Source organism: Pseudonaja textilis, chromosome 3, assembly GCF_049901715.1.
Source record: "Pseudonaja textilis isolate UNSWEBS1 chromosome 3, rPseTex1.2, whole genome shotgun sequence".
NCBI classification, from domain to species: Eukaryota; Metazoa; Chordata; class Lepidosauria; order Squamata; family Elapidae; genus Pseudonaja; species Pseudonaja textilis.
The window spans coordinates 135,491,439-135,510,745 of NC_141992.1; the positions used below are offsets into that span (position 1 = coordinate 135,491,439).

Genomic DNA, 19,307 nt, shown 5'->3' on the forward strand with positions numbered 1-19,307 from the left:
AGATCCTGCATAAATGTTTTTGAAATAATGTTTTATATGGGAATACACTGCACTTCAGTTTGATTTTCTTTGGGCTTTTTTTTTCTTATTATGGCTCTTTAATTTTTAAAAGCAGACCTACTCATAATTTCTTTTCTGTAAATTAACTGAAATTGATCCTACTCAGGATCTAAAAGTAAACACATGATGTAATAATTAAAAATAAGCCTCCAGCTTTCTTATTCATCCTTTATAAATATGCAAAATACAAGAACTATTCATTAACTTATTTATAGCATTAATTTTCTTTTGTTTAAATAAGAGGTTATTTCAATTGCATCTTGTTGATTTATACCACACCACCCCATTCCAAGTTCAATGGCTCTGAATTCCTGGATTGTTTTATGTGTTTATTGTTTTTAAAGGAATAACAGATAACTCTCATTCAATAACCACTTATTCAGAAACCGTTATAATGTATGATGGTGCCCAGTGACTGGTACTCAAAGTGTTGGTTGCCACAGCACTTCTGCTATCAGGTGATCGTGATCTGGGTGCTTGGCAACCAGCCAGGATGTCCGATCGTTGAAATATGCCCCTCCATGCCCCATGATGCAAGTGTGATTTCCAACCTTCCCAGTTGTCTTCCCACAAGCAGAGTCAGTGGAAGAGCTGGCAGGAAGTCAGAAATCCTGATTGTGCGAGATTCTCGCTTAGGAGCCCGCATGGTCTTTGCTTAACGACAGCAACATGGCAACTGGTGGGATTGCCATTGCTAAGCCTATGACATCATGCTTTATTGCAATAGAAATTCCGATCTTAATTGCTGTCATTAAGTGAGTACAATCTGTATACAAATTTCTAAATTATTGTATTTGTAGCTTGGGCTCATCTAAAAAGGTCAAGAGGAAGATCGGATGTTATTCCATTTTATCCTCAAAATAATCCTAATTCATTCTAGCCACTTTTGTGGGCCTCAGCTGCCTTACTGGACTCTTGTATCTATTATTTAACACTGAGCATTTTATAGTCTCAGATTTCATATTACAGAAAGCCAATTCTCATTAAAAAAAATACGTGACTGACTTTTGTTCAGTTACAGTCTAGTACATTTATATCGGCACATGTTGAATAAAGAAAATAGCTATAAATGTATCTGAATAAATTTATAATTGTAGTTGAATTTAAAAAATTAGAATTTAGCCTCACTTGTTATGCACTTGGCTGACAAAATTATGTTAGTCATCTGTGTTATATTTGTCTCTTAGTGAATTCTGAACATCCTACATAACAATCTGAATTCTCTAACCAATGGTAATACTTTCTGGATCTTTGTTCCTGTGCTAGCAGAATTTGTTATTCTGAAGAATTTATTTTGGCTTTATACAGAGAGATTTTGTAGCAATTTTCTTAGTTTCATCTAGATCTTGGGATGACACCACCAGCTTTTCATTTGCTTTTCTTCTTGTGAACATCAAGCACTGGAACTGCATCACCTGTACAAAGGAATAAAAAAAGGGGGGGGGAAATGACTAATGAAGATGTAAACACAGCGTAGTTTTGCTGTATGCCAAAGAGGCGCCACAACCTCAAGAATCGGCAACTGGCAGCTCCTGAACAAAATCTGGCAGTGCTGATGACTTTCGCATGTGATGAAAAAGTTAAATTGTGGAAATGGGACTTAGTAAATAGAGGATATTCTTACCTCTGCTCACTTCTCAGCATGGTTTGTGAATGGAGAGCTAAGCATTTGTTTGGTTTAGCACAAGGTGTGAATCTACCCATTATGTCTAGGAATTATCTGTAAACAATACCAGTATTGGATTGCTCCACAAATCCTGGCTTAGTATTATATTCAAATAAGAGTATTGCACCTGCAGCAGAAGAAACCATTTACTAGGAAAAGGATCTTCTGTTACCCACAAATTCTTGGCTGAGAATTAAACCATTTTCCCAGAATATCTCTGTGGTGGGACACACCAGGAGCCTCTGATCTAGATCCCATAACTTTGTAGTTTTATGCTGATTAGCCCATTAATTCAGCCTAGCAAAGTCTATATTCATATGCTAGTTAACATACAGTACAGGAATGTTTCCTATTTTTGAAGAATATACTTATCACAGCCTGCTATTTTTTAAAGTTTCATTTTCTAATTAAAATTTTGTATAGAGGATTGAATGTACCCTCTCCGGAAAAAAAAAAGAGAGAGAGAGAAAGGTTTGGAGAAGTAAATAAATATACAAATCAACCCGCATCTGAAAACAACGACAGAATCCTGGATCAATACATACTCAGATAAATACATACAGGTGTACTGATAACTTGAAAAGATTTATTTGCAAGGCTAGACTCACCCCAAATCATGCGGTTGAGAAATCTTCCTAACACGTAGTTAAAAAGAACGGTGACAACAGCAATCCCTGAAAACACTATCATGCCAAGTGGACTTAAAAACTTGAAGATAGGATATACCCATTTTCCTGTTTTAGCAAAAAAGTAGAAGATCCTGGAAAGGGAATTAATTTCTTTCAGTTGGGATATCTCATTATGAAACAAACATGATCAATTGGTTCAAGTTTAATTATGGTTAGAATACTCTCTCTAATAATGGATCAGTATATCAACTGTGCAACTGTCATCCGTCCATCCATCCAATATAGACTTTATATTCCTGCCTTTCAGCTGGAAAGATTCCTAAAGAGGCCATGATCGCACCGAAGATGGGATCAACTCATCCTCAATTCCATGGGATCTGTTGTGATCCTTTTGATACCTTAAGCCTTCCTCAATATAAACATCCACATTACACATACAAAGGCCTGCCATTCAATGTTGTCACTCATGTGACATCACGCCACATCCTCCTTACTGAAGCTCTATGCTAGTGGAGAGGTCTAGTTAATATAATAACTGAAGTGAAATTATTCATGACATAGGTTTTAGAGATAACTGAGATTGGTTGCTAAACAAGGCAATTACTAAAGAAGGACTACCTATAGTGAAGAATACGACTGTTTCTGATTCAATATTTCTTTAGGGGTCTTCTGATGGCAAGGTTGAGGAGTATTAAATTTTCTAAGACTAGACTCACCCCACCCCTAAGTTTTCTGTGTTTTCAATTGCATGGATAAAGCTACATTTTTAAAAACTTTTACTCCCTTGTTCATGTCCCTTGCCTGTGATTCATAAATAACAGCAAAAATATATCTTAATATATCTGATATCAAAGAAAAGGACAAGATGATGTTAACACCTAATTTCATATGCAGAAGCCAACCAGTGTTTCAAATCTGGGAATGACCCAATACATCTGAGGAGATGTACAGCAGGCTGATGGAAAGACACAACTCTATCACCGATCACTTCATGCTATTTCCACTGTCTAGCAACTCTTGCTTGGAGCAACCAGTTCATTTAGTTGATTATTAGGCTGGCCTAAAGCACCAAATATGTAAATAACAGCTACCATTATTAGGCTAATCTCTTCTTCCTCCTTCTAATCTGGTTTATGGACTTTCGCCAATACATGTTGTGGGGGGGACCCTTTAAAATAAACTTCCCTAGCTAGCATTCTCTTGGTTGGATTACAAGTCCTATAATTCAGGGTTCTAAGGAAGTTGTAGTTCAGTATTTCTGGGTACTAAGTTGAAGAATACTCATGTAAACTTTATATTTGAAGGAGGGTTGGGAATATGCTATGTTCCACAATTTACAATTCCCATCGTTAGCTACATTTGCTGTAGCTGTTAGGAACTATACTTTAGCAATAGCAAGAGGACCAGGAGGTGTTTCCCATCCTTGGTTAAAAACAGAAGTTTTGAGAAAAGTTTAAAACAGAAAAGCTAGTAGAGGCAGTGATTTTTACAAACTGGTACTATGGAATAGCAATTTGATAACCAGCATGAATAATCTGAATAAGTTTATGAGTTGATTATCCCCTCATATGACGTAGGTAAAGATGTATAATGCAGTTCCAAAGTCCCTCAAAGTCAGATCAGAGTTCACTGTAGCTGTGTTTGAGGATTTTTTCCACTGTAGGAGAGAGAGAATGAAGTTGCTTCCATTGAGGACACTGAGGTTGGATATTTAATTAGACGAGGAACAGAACCGTTTCCTCACTTTTTGCCAAACATCATATAAAAACAAACAATACCTCTTTATTCATTTATTTTTTAGAAACTTACCAAAGTAGGTAGGCCAGTGCACTCATTCCTACAATGCTGAGGCCTTTACCCATTGATGGATACTGATGAGGGATAACAAACATTTCTACCAGGGTCAAAGGAAGTATCAAAGTGTGCTGGAAAAAAGACACTGCTTTTAGACAAACTGCATTTGTGATCCAAAAAATTAAAAGTACAGCCCCCCTAGTAATACAGAGTTATATTTTGATGTAAGAGGCAAGAATATAGGGAAGCATGGTTCAGAGATCTTCCAAAGAATCCGTAGAGGTACCAACAACAACAAAAAATGTGGAGCTCTTCCATCTTTGTCTCCTTAATCTGGCTTTTTAAATGAAAAACTAAAAGAAGGAAGTTGGGAGAGTTTCAAAGAGAAGTTGTAGTCCTCTCGGTCTGGGGTCTCCAACCTTGGCAACTTTAAGACTTGTGGACCTCAACTCCCACAATTCCTCAGCCAGTAGCTGAGATCCACAAGTCTTAAAAGTTACCAAGGTTGGAGATCCCTGCTCTGGGTTCTAAGGCATATTCACTACGAATATGTCAGGGCAATTGGAGAATAAAAATCCTTCTGAAAGAAGCAAGGAACCTTTTAAAAACTTTATAATTCTTCTATCCCAAACCTACAGATGGCAGCAACTGACCAGGCTTGGCTTGATTCAGAAACAAAGTCAGGTTGAGCCTGGTTAGTACTTGGATGGAGAGTTAAATAATTCCAGAAGAAAACAGCAAACCATCATTGTTTGCCCAGAAATGTGTATACAAGTGAGTCTATGAAGTCACCAAAATCATCCTTCTAGATTCTACTGTCCTTTCTTTATTTCTGAACTCACTTTAACAAATCAGATATTTGTTGTATTATTACTATATAAGTAATAGATAAAGTGTATGTATGTATATTGATATAGATAGATAGATGATAGATAGATAGATGATAGATAGATAGATAGCATGGCTGTCAAACTCGCGGCGACACAATGTCACGTGACATGATGATTACTTCATGGAGCTGGGATGGGCGTGGCCTGTGTGTGACATCTCCGGTTTGACACCCCCGATAGTAAAGTATACTATTACTTATATACTACATAAGGGGCATGTGAAGGGTTGAATGGGTAATGATGAAACTAAATAAACAAAAGGTTTGTGGAACGTAAAGCTCAGCTAGGTAAGGATTTTAAAAAAATCATTTCAGTTTGCCTCATTTTGGTTTTATCCATTCGTAACTGTATACAGTGAAAGAACAATACAGTTTACAAGAGCAAATTAGCTCACAGTGATTAACGTTGATACAGCCAAAGACCACAATCATTGCATGATTGGCCACTTATTGCAAAGTTTTCTATTTGCCAATGGCTTTTAATTAGTTCTCCTGAATTAATTCCTTTGCTAGACAATAGAAAGCTGACTGTAGAAATGACATTAGTAATGGGCCATATACTGCAGCTTAAAGCGAGTTGAGAGCCCTTTAAATGCATTGTTTTCTTCTCTGGAAACCGGTCCCTTCTCATAGCAATTTTTAATATAACTTTAGTCAAACTGCAAACCAAGAGCCATTAAAACCAATTAAACTTCATTTCCACTATAACATATTGTTTAATTTACCATTCATTCAAATAAATGCAAGCTTTGTATTTTGAACAAATTTAAAAAAAGACTGTTTAAAAAGCAAATCTTCATGTCTCAACTGTCATCAATCTTTGAGGGTTGATAAAAATGGGATGGTGACTCATTTTTACAGTTTTCATTCTCAGTTTTCTTTTTCATTTACTTGTAACAAATAAAAAACCAACAAGAGAAAATGATCATCCTAGAGTAATCCTCCTGATAATAAAAAAAGGGAACACCTGATCTGAACAAGGCCTCTCGCTGTAAATAATCAAAATACATGAAGTTTTACTTCAGTTGCCCATAGACACTTTCTTTCAGGATGAGTTCTGTATTGCCTTGCTTTTATTTATTTATCATAACAGGTATTATTTACTTATTCATTTAAAAAAAGGTTTCAGTACCTGCTACTCTGAGATTTTATGAAATGCTAATAGCACATTCAACTTACGTGCAGTGAAATATTGAGCAGAAGGCTTAACATTTTCTTCAAAGACAGACTGCCGTGTTACTCCTAAGGGAGGAATTTACAGTTTGATTTGTTTGCAATGATGGTACAAGGTAGTCCTTGTTTAGTGGCTGCCTCCTTTAGCAACTCTTCAATTATGACCATGATGAAAAAGTAACTTTATATATTTATAACCTTTGCTGTTCTATAAAGCAAAGGAAAAGCTGAGCAGTTTCATATAGTGACTGTTCTGCTTAACAACAAAGTTGCTGGTCCCAATTGTGGACGCTAAATAAGGACTATCCGTATCTGCAGGTCTGTCATAATGCTGCAGGTTATTTTAGGATGCAGATTTAGGATCTTTCTCATTTCCACTTGTACCACATGTCCTGGCAGTACCTGTCTTATGCCTTCATCTCTTTTTCCAGTCCATAAGTGAGACAGACTTTAATTATCCTTAACTGCACCTGTTGTTAAGGTAGTGTTTTCTTCCTTATTCTAACATTATCTAAGAGCAGTTTTAAAGAATACAAAATCTGCTGGACTGTATTACCTTGGAGGAAATAGGTAAATGCAGTGACTTGAGAACAGAGGCAACAGAGACTGGCAATAAGGATGGCATAATCCAAGTGGATTTGGCTTTTTGCCAGTTGAAAGATTCACTTAACAAGTGTGAGAAGCATGTTACTAACTCAACTGCAGTGATTCACTTAACAACTGTGGTAAGAAAGGTCAGAAAATGGGACAAAACTCACTTAACAACTATCTTGCTTAGCAATAGAAAGGAGCTTCAGGAATCTTCTGAACCTTCATTTGACAAACTTGGTGTCTTCATGCCACCTTTTTTATTTATGAAGTTAGCCTTGCTCAAAACCCAAGAGCCAGCTGTGTGACGGGATGAGCTCCTGTCAGTTTGTCCCAGCTCCTGCCCACCTAGCAGTTCGAAAGCATGCAAATGCAAGTAGATAAATAGGTGCCACTTCATTGAGAAAATACCTGGGACGTGAAAGGAGCTTGTTTGGACATTCCCTAGGCAACGGTGATGTCACTGGTTAATCCTTTCAGACTGGAAGCGCCTTGAATAGATGCTTCCAACAGAAATGTAGCAGATGCTCAATCTGGTACCCTCCACACTGGCTTTCAGCACTATTATGCATTTGTTTGTAAATGAATTTAAATTGTTTAGATAATTGAAAGTAAGAAATAAACAGATGATAGCCATAGGAATCCACATGTAGCTCCTCTCATAATTTGAATAATTAATATTGAATAATTTGCTTTTTGAGGGATGTCATTCTATTTCTAAAGAAAAATACCTATGACTTATTCATGAATTCTTTGGATTGCATCTGTCCTCATTTTCCAGTGATGGCAGTGGACATTTTCTTTTTACTACAGCATCAATAGGGACCCAATTTCTCCAAAGCAAGCTGTCCATTAATTAAATTCTTCAACATCCTCCAAAGGGGAATGATCCAGTCCATCCCTTCTTTCATTAAAAAAGAATCATTCCATCTCACTCACTGTTTAGTGCCAACTGCACAATTGGGGTGCTCTATTTTCTCTGTTTTTCTTTTGTAATTAAAAAGATACCAGCAATACTGGTATGATAGCAAGCTGTTTCCAGTATCAGAAGACACAAGACTTGGGTCATAGAATCTGCAAGTTTTCAGTGGTATTATTTCAGTGGCACATCCCATCGAGTACTTTATAGTTACTCGGGCCTCTGCGTAAACTAAACCAGCTTAAAGATTATTTTATTATTTTTTACATTATATCCTGAGACACATAAATAATTTCTCTTTGTGATCATAACCTCTCAAGCCTTTGAGAAAATGATTATTATCCTCAGTAACCAAGTAAGCTTCTAGAATAAGTGACTTAAATCTCATTCTAATATTAGTGCCAGTTGAGTACTTCAGTTGCCAAAGTATATTGCCTATGAAAACTGCTAAAGCTACAACGGGCCCAAACCAGTCCAATTCAGAAGTCAAAATGTAGGTTTTCATTTTCTACCCATTCCTACTGATCATCTTCCACAGAGCCAACTTTTCAGCTATGTGAATAATGGAAATTAATGATGGAAAGTGTGATACATTTTGTATACATTTGTATGGCATGTTATACAAAATGGAGAGAGGAGGTCATGGCACATATTATTGTCATTTGATACCATCATCCTGAGTTAAGAATCAATAGCCAGTAGCCATGACAGAGAAGATTTTAAAACTCCAGATAAGGTTCTCTTTGTTGGATTGGCTTTGTTGGATGACTTCAGATTGTATCAACCTTTCCTAACACACTGATCCTCCATGGATTATCAATAAAGCACACGCCTATAGATTCTGTTTTGCTGGAAGCATTGTTGCCGTTGACTAGCAAAAAATGTGTCTCTATATTGTTCCTGGTTGGCTTTGCTTAATAGCATATCAAGTTCAACTTTGAATTTACAATACAAGATACATATAACCGTTAGTATCAGCTTTCATAAATGATTAGTATACTTAATCATTTAGTATCCTCATTTGATGCCGCTACAAACCTTAGTTGGCAACACTTATACTTTAGATATATACTATAGACTTTTTCATTTCTTCCCAAATATTGCCAAATAATTATTTCTATTTCCAGTCTTTCTATATTTAGATAAATACGGTTCACACCAAAGCCTCTTCCGTAGGAACTGCAATAAAACCTAGAAAAGTTATCTCTGCCGCTCATGTAAATCTTTCTATTGATTTAAATTTGGCAAGGATAATTCCACTAACATTTCCTCCAGAGCTTTATTTATTTTATTTTGTCAAGCAATTGTAAGATAACAGGTGTAAATATAAACATAGTTATGAATACATGAAATGGATACATATAAGATAAAAAACAATAGGACAGGGACGGTAGGCACATTGGTGCGCTTATGCACGCCCCCTACAGACCTCTTAGGAAAGGGGTGAGATCAATAGTTGACAATTGGCTTTCTGGCTGCCTCCGGGGAATTGTATTTATCCGGGGCTTGGAAAGCTGAGTGGGAATGGCTGTGCTCCGGCTTGGCTCTCTAATTGCCTCCTGGCTCTTTAATTGCCTCCTGGTATTTGCGCTCCACCGGGGCTCAGGGCTCAAGTGTTACGGCTGCTGGGGAGATTGCAGGAGATTATCCAAGGGCCCTACCTCCGGGAAATTGCCCTGCCCTGCCCTGCCACCGGGGAATTGTGCTTTGCAGGGGCCCGGGGATGGAAGGCTATGGCAGCTGAGGAAGGTACCGAGGCTGTGAGGGAATCTCGGGCTCCCAAGGGATCTTGGCTACCCATGGGAGCTTCAGCGCATGATTTCAGGCGACTTGGTGAAAGTGGAGGTTCTAAAAGGTGATAAGCTCTCTAGGAGCAAGAACCTCACCATCCTTGTTGGGCGCCATCTTGGAACCAATGGTTCAAGAATGGCTGTTGATGATCTGAATTGGGGGGAAATAAGAGTGGGGGGAAAATGGGAATCCCTGGCTGAGAATGGTGAAGAAAGCAGAGAAAGTGGAGGGTCCCTTCTGGGGCTGCCATGGACCCCCCTTGAGCTGCAGCCTCCAAGACTGAAGGGATCCCCCCTCCCTCTTTCTCCACTTGTCTCTTTCCGCGCGCAACGACCTCTCCTCCTTCAGGTGAAGTCCTCCTCCTTCAGGTGAAGTCAATAGTAGCTTCAAGGCTTCTTTGGCAATTCGCACTCCCACTTTTAGCATATAATAGTATGAAAAGTTAGAGAAGGATGAACTCTACAAATGAAAAATTGCAATGTCTGGCCATGATCCTGCCAATTTAAAGCTCTTCTCATTATTTTTTTATAACAGATTAAGTGAGTGATTGTCTATTGAAACAAATGAACCTAAATCTGAATAATTAGCTGGAATAATACGCATAGCTTATTCTGACTATTTTTGTTATGTTCAGCTGTTTCTTTTTACTCACCATTCCATGATTAACCCACCCAGGAATAATTGAATCCATATATTTTGGGTAAAGAAGGTCCCGATCATACAGGTACATACTCCAAAATGTAGCAAACACAAACTAGGACAAAGCAAAGAAGTGTTGACTGACAGAATTTACGATGAATGTTTACCTAGAGTATATACCTATCTTACAATGTCTGAGTCTGTCCATCCGTCCATCCATCATCCTCCAGTCCTCTCTTGCTCCTTCTTAAAGCAACAGTAGGTATCAGTGGTATCAAACAATAAACAACAAAACTATCTACACAGTAGGTATCAGTGGTATCAAACAATAAACAACAAAACTATCTACACTTACACTTATATGGGGGTGGGTTTTTAATCAACTGTTTTTGAAATGGGAGGGTGATGGATTTACTTAGACAAGGCTTTGAGACCTTCTAAAAGGTAGTCCTCGGTTAACTATAGTAATTTGGACCAGGCACTCAACTGCTAAGCCACACTGTCATAAAGCAAAATATCACATGACCACACCAACTTATGACTGCAGTTCTGGCAATTCCAGTTGCTGTTGTTAGCCAACCTTCTTGTTCTGACATTATATGACTCCCATTTACAACCTCCTACACTTTCCTCGTTGACTTTGCTTGTTGGAAGCCAATAGTGAAGGTTGCAAATGGTCATCATGTGACCATGGAACACTGTGATGTTGTAACTGTGAGCCAGTTGCCAAGTGCTTGAATTATGATCATATGAGCTTCCATTTTAAAAGGAGTATCTTCAGTATGACAGGATCTGGGTTCTTCACTCAAGAATTAAGTTCTCCCTACAATAGCATTTTTGTTATCTTCAAAATGATGTACTCCTTCCGAAGACCCCTATAAACATTTGGAAAGAATATACTAAACTGGGTATCAGCTACAATTTGCTCCTGCTATAACACTAGGAATTAACTTAAAATCAAATTATTGTTTATCCAAATAATTATCTAAGTCATATCACATATAATTAATCTTGCATTGATAAATATTATTGCAACTTACTGTGGATAATGGAAAAACCAAGCTACTAAAGATCAAGTCTTTAAAGGATATCATGAACGTGGCAGTTCTTTGTTTCTTCATTAGTATGAATGCACTGGTCAGCAAGGAGACTGCATAGAAAACAACCTGCAAAACCTAAATTAATTAGATCTAATGAGCAATTGATCATCCAAAATTAAGGTGTACATATTGTACCTCACCAAATTATATGCTTATGCTTCAGTTTAGAGGATAGTTTTCAGGTTAAATATATTTTTCTTGCTTGGAATGTTTTTATGATTTAGCTTGGGTGATAAATGGCCTCATTTCACGAACTTAAATAAGAGAAGGCAATTAAATGTGTAAATATCCAGGCATTACAAGAAGAAAATCACCTAAAAATGGTAATATGGATTCTACTCTGGGAGGAATTTTAATACAAAAAGGTTATTTCATGATATCTATGTGAAGTTGTGTAGTATTATTCTGATTAGCAGTACTGCATTGCTCCAGAAAATCTGATTGCTTGGATCTGGTGCATCAGAGCAATCCAATCCAGTATTCTGAAAAAAACCCAAATTGAATCATCAAAGGAAAGCAGTTCAATATACAACAATAATCAAAGAGAACAAATCAAAGTGAGTTGCTGCTTCAGTCTGACATTCCACTTCAATGGGATTCAATTAAATCCTTATTTTCAATTCAATTGAAGCCTTTATCATTTGAATTGTCCCCATGGAAATGCATCACAAAACATTATTCAAGATCAAGCTACATTTGATAGAACGATGAAACTGCTTGAGATAACAAATAATAGAAGATTTAGCCTCTCATTGGTTCCTTTTGACCATCAATGTCATTCCTTTCTGCTGGACTGAACTTGCCATAGGGTTTATCCTACATTACAAATTGGTCTACTACATCTACATCTTTGAAGTAATATTCAATGACAGTCCGATTATCTTACCATCAACTCACTGGAGGACAGGAGAGTACCATCTTGTTTGTTTGCCTCAAGCAGTAAAGTGTCTAGGGTAGCTCTACAATTATATCCCAGATACTGCACCAAAAGTACCAATTTGATACAAATACATTAAAGAGAAAACAGTCATTATTGTATTTATTTCACTTTCCTTCATATAACAGGGAAAACAACCTTTGGGGACATACATGGAGTCTTGGGTACAAATCAAGGCAACTCATAAAAAAGCTGTCATGACAGAAAATAGAAAAAGTGGAAGGAATTGGCCATAGAATATCTACATACCAGAAGGCAAATTGGTCAGATCCTTGCTACCCTGTCTTGACAGATAGGATTACGAGGCAGCAAATGTAGTAACTACTTTAAATTAAAAATTTAAATTTTAAAAGAGCTGCAGTGGCACAGTGGTTAGAATGCAGTATTGCAGGCTACTTCTGCTGCCTGCCGACTGCCTGCAATTTGGCAGTTCAAATCTCACCAGGCTCTGTATTTGCACAAAATTGGAAAAGTGAAAAGATTCCGACTGATGAGAATGTGCAGAATATTAGAATGATATTAGATATTAGAATGTGCAGAAATGAAATGGTTAACACTTGCAATTAAAGAAAAGGAACAAACTGAATATTATATGGTATGGGAATTATTTTATCAATGTCTGGAGAATAAAAATGGAAATTAGAAAATCTAAGAAGATAAGCGAAAAATAGTAAATATGTGAATAAGAATTAAATACGCTAAGAATTATTATAATTAGATACATTATATGTAGTAGTATGAAGTAAGAATAGAGTAATGATATAATAGTAATGAATATGTACTAATTGTAATGGTTATTGTACAAGATATTTGTACCTAGACGACACACTGTTTAAACTAAAGATGGAGTGTCTGTATAAAACAAAATAAAAAAATTGATTATAAAAAGAAAAATCTCGCCAGACTCAAGGTTTACTCAGCTTTCCATCCTTCCGAGGTCGGTAAAATGAAGACCGAGATTGTTGGGGGCGATACGCTGATGCTGTAAACTGCTTAGAGAAGGCTGTAAAGCACTGTGAAGCAGTATATAAGTCTAAGTGCTATTGCTCTTATCTCATCGTATTACTAGCCCCATCCATATAAGGCTTCTAATAAGGCAGAATTCAGGTCAAATACCTAAGCATCAGGCCAGTAAACTTGCAGGCCAGAGGTTATTGTGATTAGGGTTCCCTTAATCCTCACAGCATTTTAGAGTAGGTACATACATGGACATATGTATGTATCAATGAACAATTTGAAAGTACTACATGCTTGGAGCAATGCACTGTGTTTCGTTGCTGCAGCCACCTGAATAAATTTGATATGACTTTATATATACAGAAACATAAACAAGAGAAATGATCTATAACAAATGCAATACAATATCTAACTATGGTCCATCTTATTTTTTTTTTCCTTGTTAAAAGCAAACATTGTTGATTGATGATGTATGAAATCTTCAACATGCAATATGCTGCAGCACGATCATTCTTTTAAAAAAACATTTTATTGAAAGTTTTTTAAAAGGTTAAAAACTAATAGATTAATAAAAGCAAAGGAAAAAGAGGACTTCCGGGTTGTAAGGCTTCGTCGACGGCAGGAATCCGCTTCTCTGCGGGTCCCTGCTGTGCTCGCTGTCAAGGTACCCCCGATCCAACTGGATTTGGGGGTTGTCGCTACCCTGAAGGGGCAGCGGAAGACAGAGGAGATCCGAGCAGGGGTCTGGGGACATCGCACCCCCCCTCCCCAGCCGGCTAGACTCCTTTTTCACGAGACGGATGAGCGGCTGTCTCGGCAGCCATGAAGGATTCTTCAACCGGACAAGTTTGTGCAGGAGGAAGACTTAGAAGGAGAAGTTTTCTTGGCTAAACCAGGACATGATGTTACTTTTAAAACACCCTGGGAACCTGACTTTGGATTGATACATTTGTTTCCAAAAGAATCTGTTACATCGTCGAAAGTGCTGAAGGAAAGCTCACTCCCCCTCCCTACGGAGAAAGCAAAGGAGCACAGAAAAACTTGCTCTCTAAAGGTAAAAATAAGCTCTTTGTTATAAGTGGGAAGGGGAGGACTAAAAAAAAAAAAAAGTTTTTTTTTTCCTAAACTTTGCTGGAGGAGACGCCTTGAAGATTACAAGACCATTAATTAATGGAAATACGGCTTTTAAAATATATCTGGGATTTTGCCTCTGGAGAAAAAACTGTAAAGAGAAGAAGAGGGAAAAGGTTTTGCTTGTTTGGATTGTTTGATAACTCTGACATTTGGAAATTACTTCAAGATTGAAAGCATCTGGGTTGTTGTTGTTGTTTTTTTTTAAAAAAAAACTTATAATGGTACCACCGGTTGATGAACTGAAAATGGAATATGAAAAATTAAAAGAAAGACAACAAAGTGGCAAGGATTCTTTGGGAGCTGCCTTCCACTTTTTAGAAATGGCGGTTTCTACGTACCAGCAAACACTGGAGGAAGGAGAAGGAGAAGAAGAAGAAGAAAAGGAAGAAGCCATCTTTAATGGACTAAAAAGTTTGATTAAGAAAGAAAATGGGAAGGAAGGAAGGGAAAAGGAGAATTTAAGATTTAATAAAACAACCAAGAAAAAGAAAAATAGGATGAAAAGAAGGTACAATGTTAGAAAGCAATTGAAAAGAGAATTACAACAGAGAGGGAAACTTAAAAAGGGGGAGAGGAGAGGAGGGGGCAAAAAGACCAGATTGGAGAAGAAAGGGAGGGAAAAAAAAAAAAAAAGCCACGGGTTAGGACAAGATTTTTTTAAAAAAGTTTTTTCTTTAGAGATGAAGGATGATAGATAGCTTATAATTAAAGAAGATTCTGCAAGAGTGCATAAGATAGTATTGTAGTATTTGTATTTGGAACAGTTTATTGGAATATTTAATGAAATATTAATGTTTAATAATGATGGATGTTGATATTTGATTAAATATTAGGAGATCTGTTAAATGATTAATGCTTAGTTAAAGTTTAATTTGTTAGTGTTTTAATATTATTATAACTTTAGTATTTTATTTTTTCTATTTTAAAACGATGTACTTATTAGAACTAGAATTAGAATAGAAATTATACATTTAATTATACTATAAGTTTGTTATTCTTTCATTTTAAGATTTAATATGTAGAAGGTACTAAGCAGAATCAGAATGGAAATTATGTATTATTTTAAGTTTTATTTTAGGAGAAGGCGTCATACTTCAAAAGCGATTACAGGGGAAATTTTTTGGTTAAAGGGAAGAGATACATAGATGTTTACTAAAGAACGGACAAAAGACATAAGTATAATGACTTTGAAATAAGATGAAATAAATAAAATATAATTAAGAGAGTGAAAAGATGGGAGAAGTTATATAGAAAATACAAAATGGTTAATAAGATATGAAGGGTATATAAGGTGGGCATGAATTTGATTTAGGTCTGTCAAAAAAGATGTAACCTGGGGCCAAGTCACTTTTCAAAGAAGTTTTATGTTTTATGTTTAGTGTGTGGATTATGTTTGATTCTAAATTAATAAAATCTTGGAGAAATGAAATTAAAGGGAGAGAAATTGGGAAAAGATATGTATAAATGATAACTAAGGAGGTTTTTTTTTTTTTTTTCTCCAATGTTTTGCTTCAAGTGTGATAATGTGGAACTATGTTTTAACGAATAATGCTTTGTTTGTCTTGTTGAAGTTTATGGGTAGTTCTTGGAAAGGAGGTTATATATGTTTTGTTTGTCTTGAAAAATCAATAAAACTTGTTTAAAAAAAAAAAAGCAAAGGAAAAAGAGAAAGAAATCAAGGAGCAAGCTAATAGTACAAGAAAGGGAAAAAGAAAAATAGAAAAGAAAGAACACATTACAAAGAAGTGCCTTCCAATCTTCTTTACAGCAGTTGTAAGTATAATTATAAACTTATCTTTTTCTCTAAAGTTACATGTCTTTCTTCTTTCTATAATCTGTCCTGTCTAATCATCTACACCATAAATCATAATTGTCTGTTTTATGCAAAATCTCCATAAGGGGTTTCAATCAGCAATAAACAGAAATATTGTCCTTTACTCATCTGATCTGATATTTCAACTGATTTCAAAAGAGGTTTGCTACACACCATCTATTATTGAAATTTCTCATTTAGTTTTGCTGGTGCTGACAGATTTCATTGTGGTACATGGTTAAAACCTGGCTATTTTCTTATAGCTTAGTTACATAACTTACATTTTTCAAAAATATCAATATTGAATTGTTTCATAGATTGTTATCTTAGAAATCCCTGAAACAGGATGTGTTATAAAAAAATAAATTAAAAGTGGACCAGCATTTGATGAACCTTAAACCAGAATTTTCCTCCAGTTTGTAGAACTAGTTACATAGTACTTTTCTTTTCACTGAATGAATGTTAAGATGTGGTGAATCTGAATTCAATAACTGCTTATTTTTTAAACATCTGAACTTAATTTCTTGTATTGTGTTTCTTTTCTTAGCATTGCAAAGATGTATTATAAAGATCTGAGAAAGGGCATTTCCATGGAAAGTTTTCAGGACACCTGAAGCTCACATAAAACAGTCAATTGGATGCAGCCATTTCTTCATATATGTTTCACTGTTGGATTTCTATAGGACCCCTACAAATTGCTTGCACATGTTCTGCACCCCCCCAAATACTCACAAACCAACTATATTGATACAGATATTTAAACTCATATAAATGCGAACTAAATCTTTAAAAATATTCTTATTGTTGTTGTTATTGTTGTTGTTATTGTTATTGTATTTTCATTTATTAAAAATGAAAGTCAGTCAACCGAACATTTAAAAATATATCACAAATATTGACTGGCGCTGATGGTTGATATGGGTTGCTGCCATTATTATTATTATCATTATTATCACTATTATTATTATTTTATTCATTAAACATGAATCAGTCAACTGAAGTCAACTGAACGTTATTAGTATTAGTATTCTTTTATTCATTAAACATGAACCAGTCAACTCAGTCAAATGAACATTTAAAAATATAGTATTGTTTTTTGTTATTATCTCTTTTATTCATTAAACATGAAAGTCCGTCAACTTGAGCATTTAAAAATGTACCACAAATATCACTGACTGGTGCTGATGGCATGCTGATGAGTTGCTGCTAGCATCCTAGGTATCAACCAAGTATTATTATTATTATTATTATTATTATTATTATCATCATCATCATCATCATCATCATCATCATTATATTCATTAAACATGAATCAGTCAACTGAACATTGTTATAGTATTAGTATTCTTTTATTCATTAAACATGAATCAGTCAACTGAACATTTAAAAATAAATTGCTATTGTTATTGTCATTATCTCTTTTATTCATTAAACATGAAAGTCCGTCAACTTGAGCATTTAAAAATGTATCACAAATATCACTGACTAGTGCTGATGGTTGATATGGATTGCTGCCATTACTATTATTACTATTATTATTATGGCATTGAACTTGCCATCAACTCTCACACAAACGGTTGCATTTGTTTTCAAGCCGTTTGGAGTTGAAAAAGCGTGGTGGAAAGTCTCCCTATCCGTTTTGGCCATTCAATGATTCCTTTATAATTTTAGCCGGAGGGAAGGTGGGAGACAAAAGCAACCCCCCCGCTGGCTGCCTTAAAGCTTACACAAGCTTTTTGTCACATTTTACCCGCTCAACACCTGGGAATCTCGCCGATTCCCGCCACGCTGGCCGTATTCTGCAGCCGGAAGTACAAACTAGCGCCTTATTCGGCGAGGCTAAGGGGGGCAGGCAGGCCGCGGCCGTCAGCGGCGGAGAGATAGGCGGCAGCACACTTACCACATTGAGAAAACTCAGGTATTTCCAATGACTGCCCACAAACGGGTTGAACTTCCCTTCGGCTATGCGGGATTCGTCCACGTTGGCCACGAAGTAGGAGCAGGCATAGAAAAAAAACGTATACCAAGCGAAAACGACGCCGTAGTAGACAAGGCGGGCAGAGGGGTGCATAGTGCGGCTGGTAGCGGGCGGGCCCGGTGAGCAATTCTTTCCCCTTCTCAGGTCTTCAGCAGACGCGCACCGCACCGCCTCTCTCGCTGCAAGAGCGCCGTCGGCTACAGCGAGGACTTCGGGTGGCTCCGCACAAACCGTGCCGGCTGACACTTGCGACAGCCTCGGCCAGTAAGCTCCCCCCACCCTTTTCCCCGCCCGATGTTTGCAGTTTGGTAACGCTCCCACGATTCAGTTATGCAAGACAGAAAAAATATCTATATACCGGCCTTTGATTTTGTTTTATTACGAAAGGTAGGGCGAGTTTGCATAACTCGATACATGCATAAACAAAGTAGTTATGGAGGTCACTTTCATCCAAGAGAGAAAAGACAAACCAATTGCTTATCAAAGAGATTGCCCCAGAAATGTTTGAACGCCGTTGCACCATCTTTGAGATAGAAAGATAAAAGTTCATACTGTTCGATCTCCGCCTCCTCTCCATGATAAAGGTAACGAAGAAGAACCAGAGTATTAAACCCTACCTGTTGCAGGTCTTTTTAAAATTACTTTTATATATTTTGCAGAATTTGATGCTTTGATTTGCACCGGGGTGCATTTTCCAATGGTTAAATCCTAGCCAATATGTTAAAAGTGTGTTGTGAGGGAGAAGATGTGGAGCAATCATGAGAAATCAATGGCTTTTGTTTACAAATCTAATATTAACACATTTTCACACCTGAGCAGATGCAATCAACAAGGGATAAAGGAAAGGGACGAAGACTATAGATATTAGAGGTTACTGCTCTCAGTAATAGAAGTATTGCTTCCATGCAGGATTAAAAAAAAGACCATTACTTTTCCTGTGTTGCATGATTTCTAACAGAATGGAATAAAAATACTCAGTTACTGGTAGAAATGGATACCAAATGATCCAGAAAATACCTTTGCATAGCATATGAGAAATATATCCAGATTTCCAAATCTGGAGTTTCCATTCTGTTTGTATAATGCCTTTTTGCCATCTAATCTATGCAAAGCACCCCACAGAAATATTACTGTGTCTTCTGCATTAGAAGTGTTTTTGAGAGTGGCTTATTAGCACGACATTTGATTCCTGGTGGCATTTTAAAAGTTCCAGTTTAAAGGTTTTCTAGTCAGGGCCAGA

General features: G+C 36.6%; 1 protein-coding gene across 3 annotated transcripts; it reads right to left on the reverse strand.

Moving 5' to 3' along the window:
• Window positions 1–376: 376 nt before the first annotated feature.
• ADTRP (androgen dependent TFPI regulating protein) lies at window positions 377–18,268 on the reverse strand. 3 transcript variants are annotated; one of them, XM_087930854.1, is made up of 6 exons: window positions 17,990–18,268; window positions 11,189–11,314; window positions 10,162–10,263; window positions 4,165–4,280; window positions 2,335–2,486; window positions 377–1,475 (listed from the first exon to the last, which is right to left on the reverse strand). In XM_087930854.1, exons 1-6 carry the CDS (start codon window positions 18,158–18,160, stop codon window positions 1,429–1,431), a joined length of 714 nt encoding a protein of 237 aa, XP_087786980.1. In that variant the 5' UTR covers window positions 18,161–18,268; the 3' UTR covers window positions 377–1,428. The 3 variants fall into 3 exon arrangements, with proteins under 3 accessions (XP_087786980.1, XP_026555385.1, XP_087786981.1); XM_026699600.2 differs by having other exon boundaries at window positions 11,189–11,323; XM_087930855.1 differs by lacking the exons at window positions 10,162–10,263; window positions 11,189–11,314.
• Between the last annotated feature and the right edge of the window lie 1,039 nt (window positions 18,269–19,307).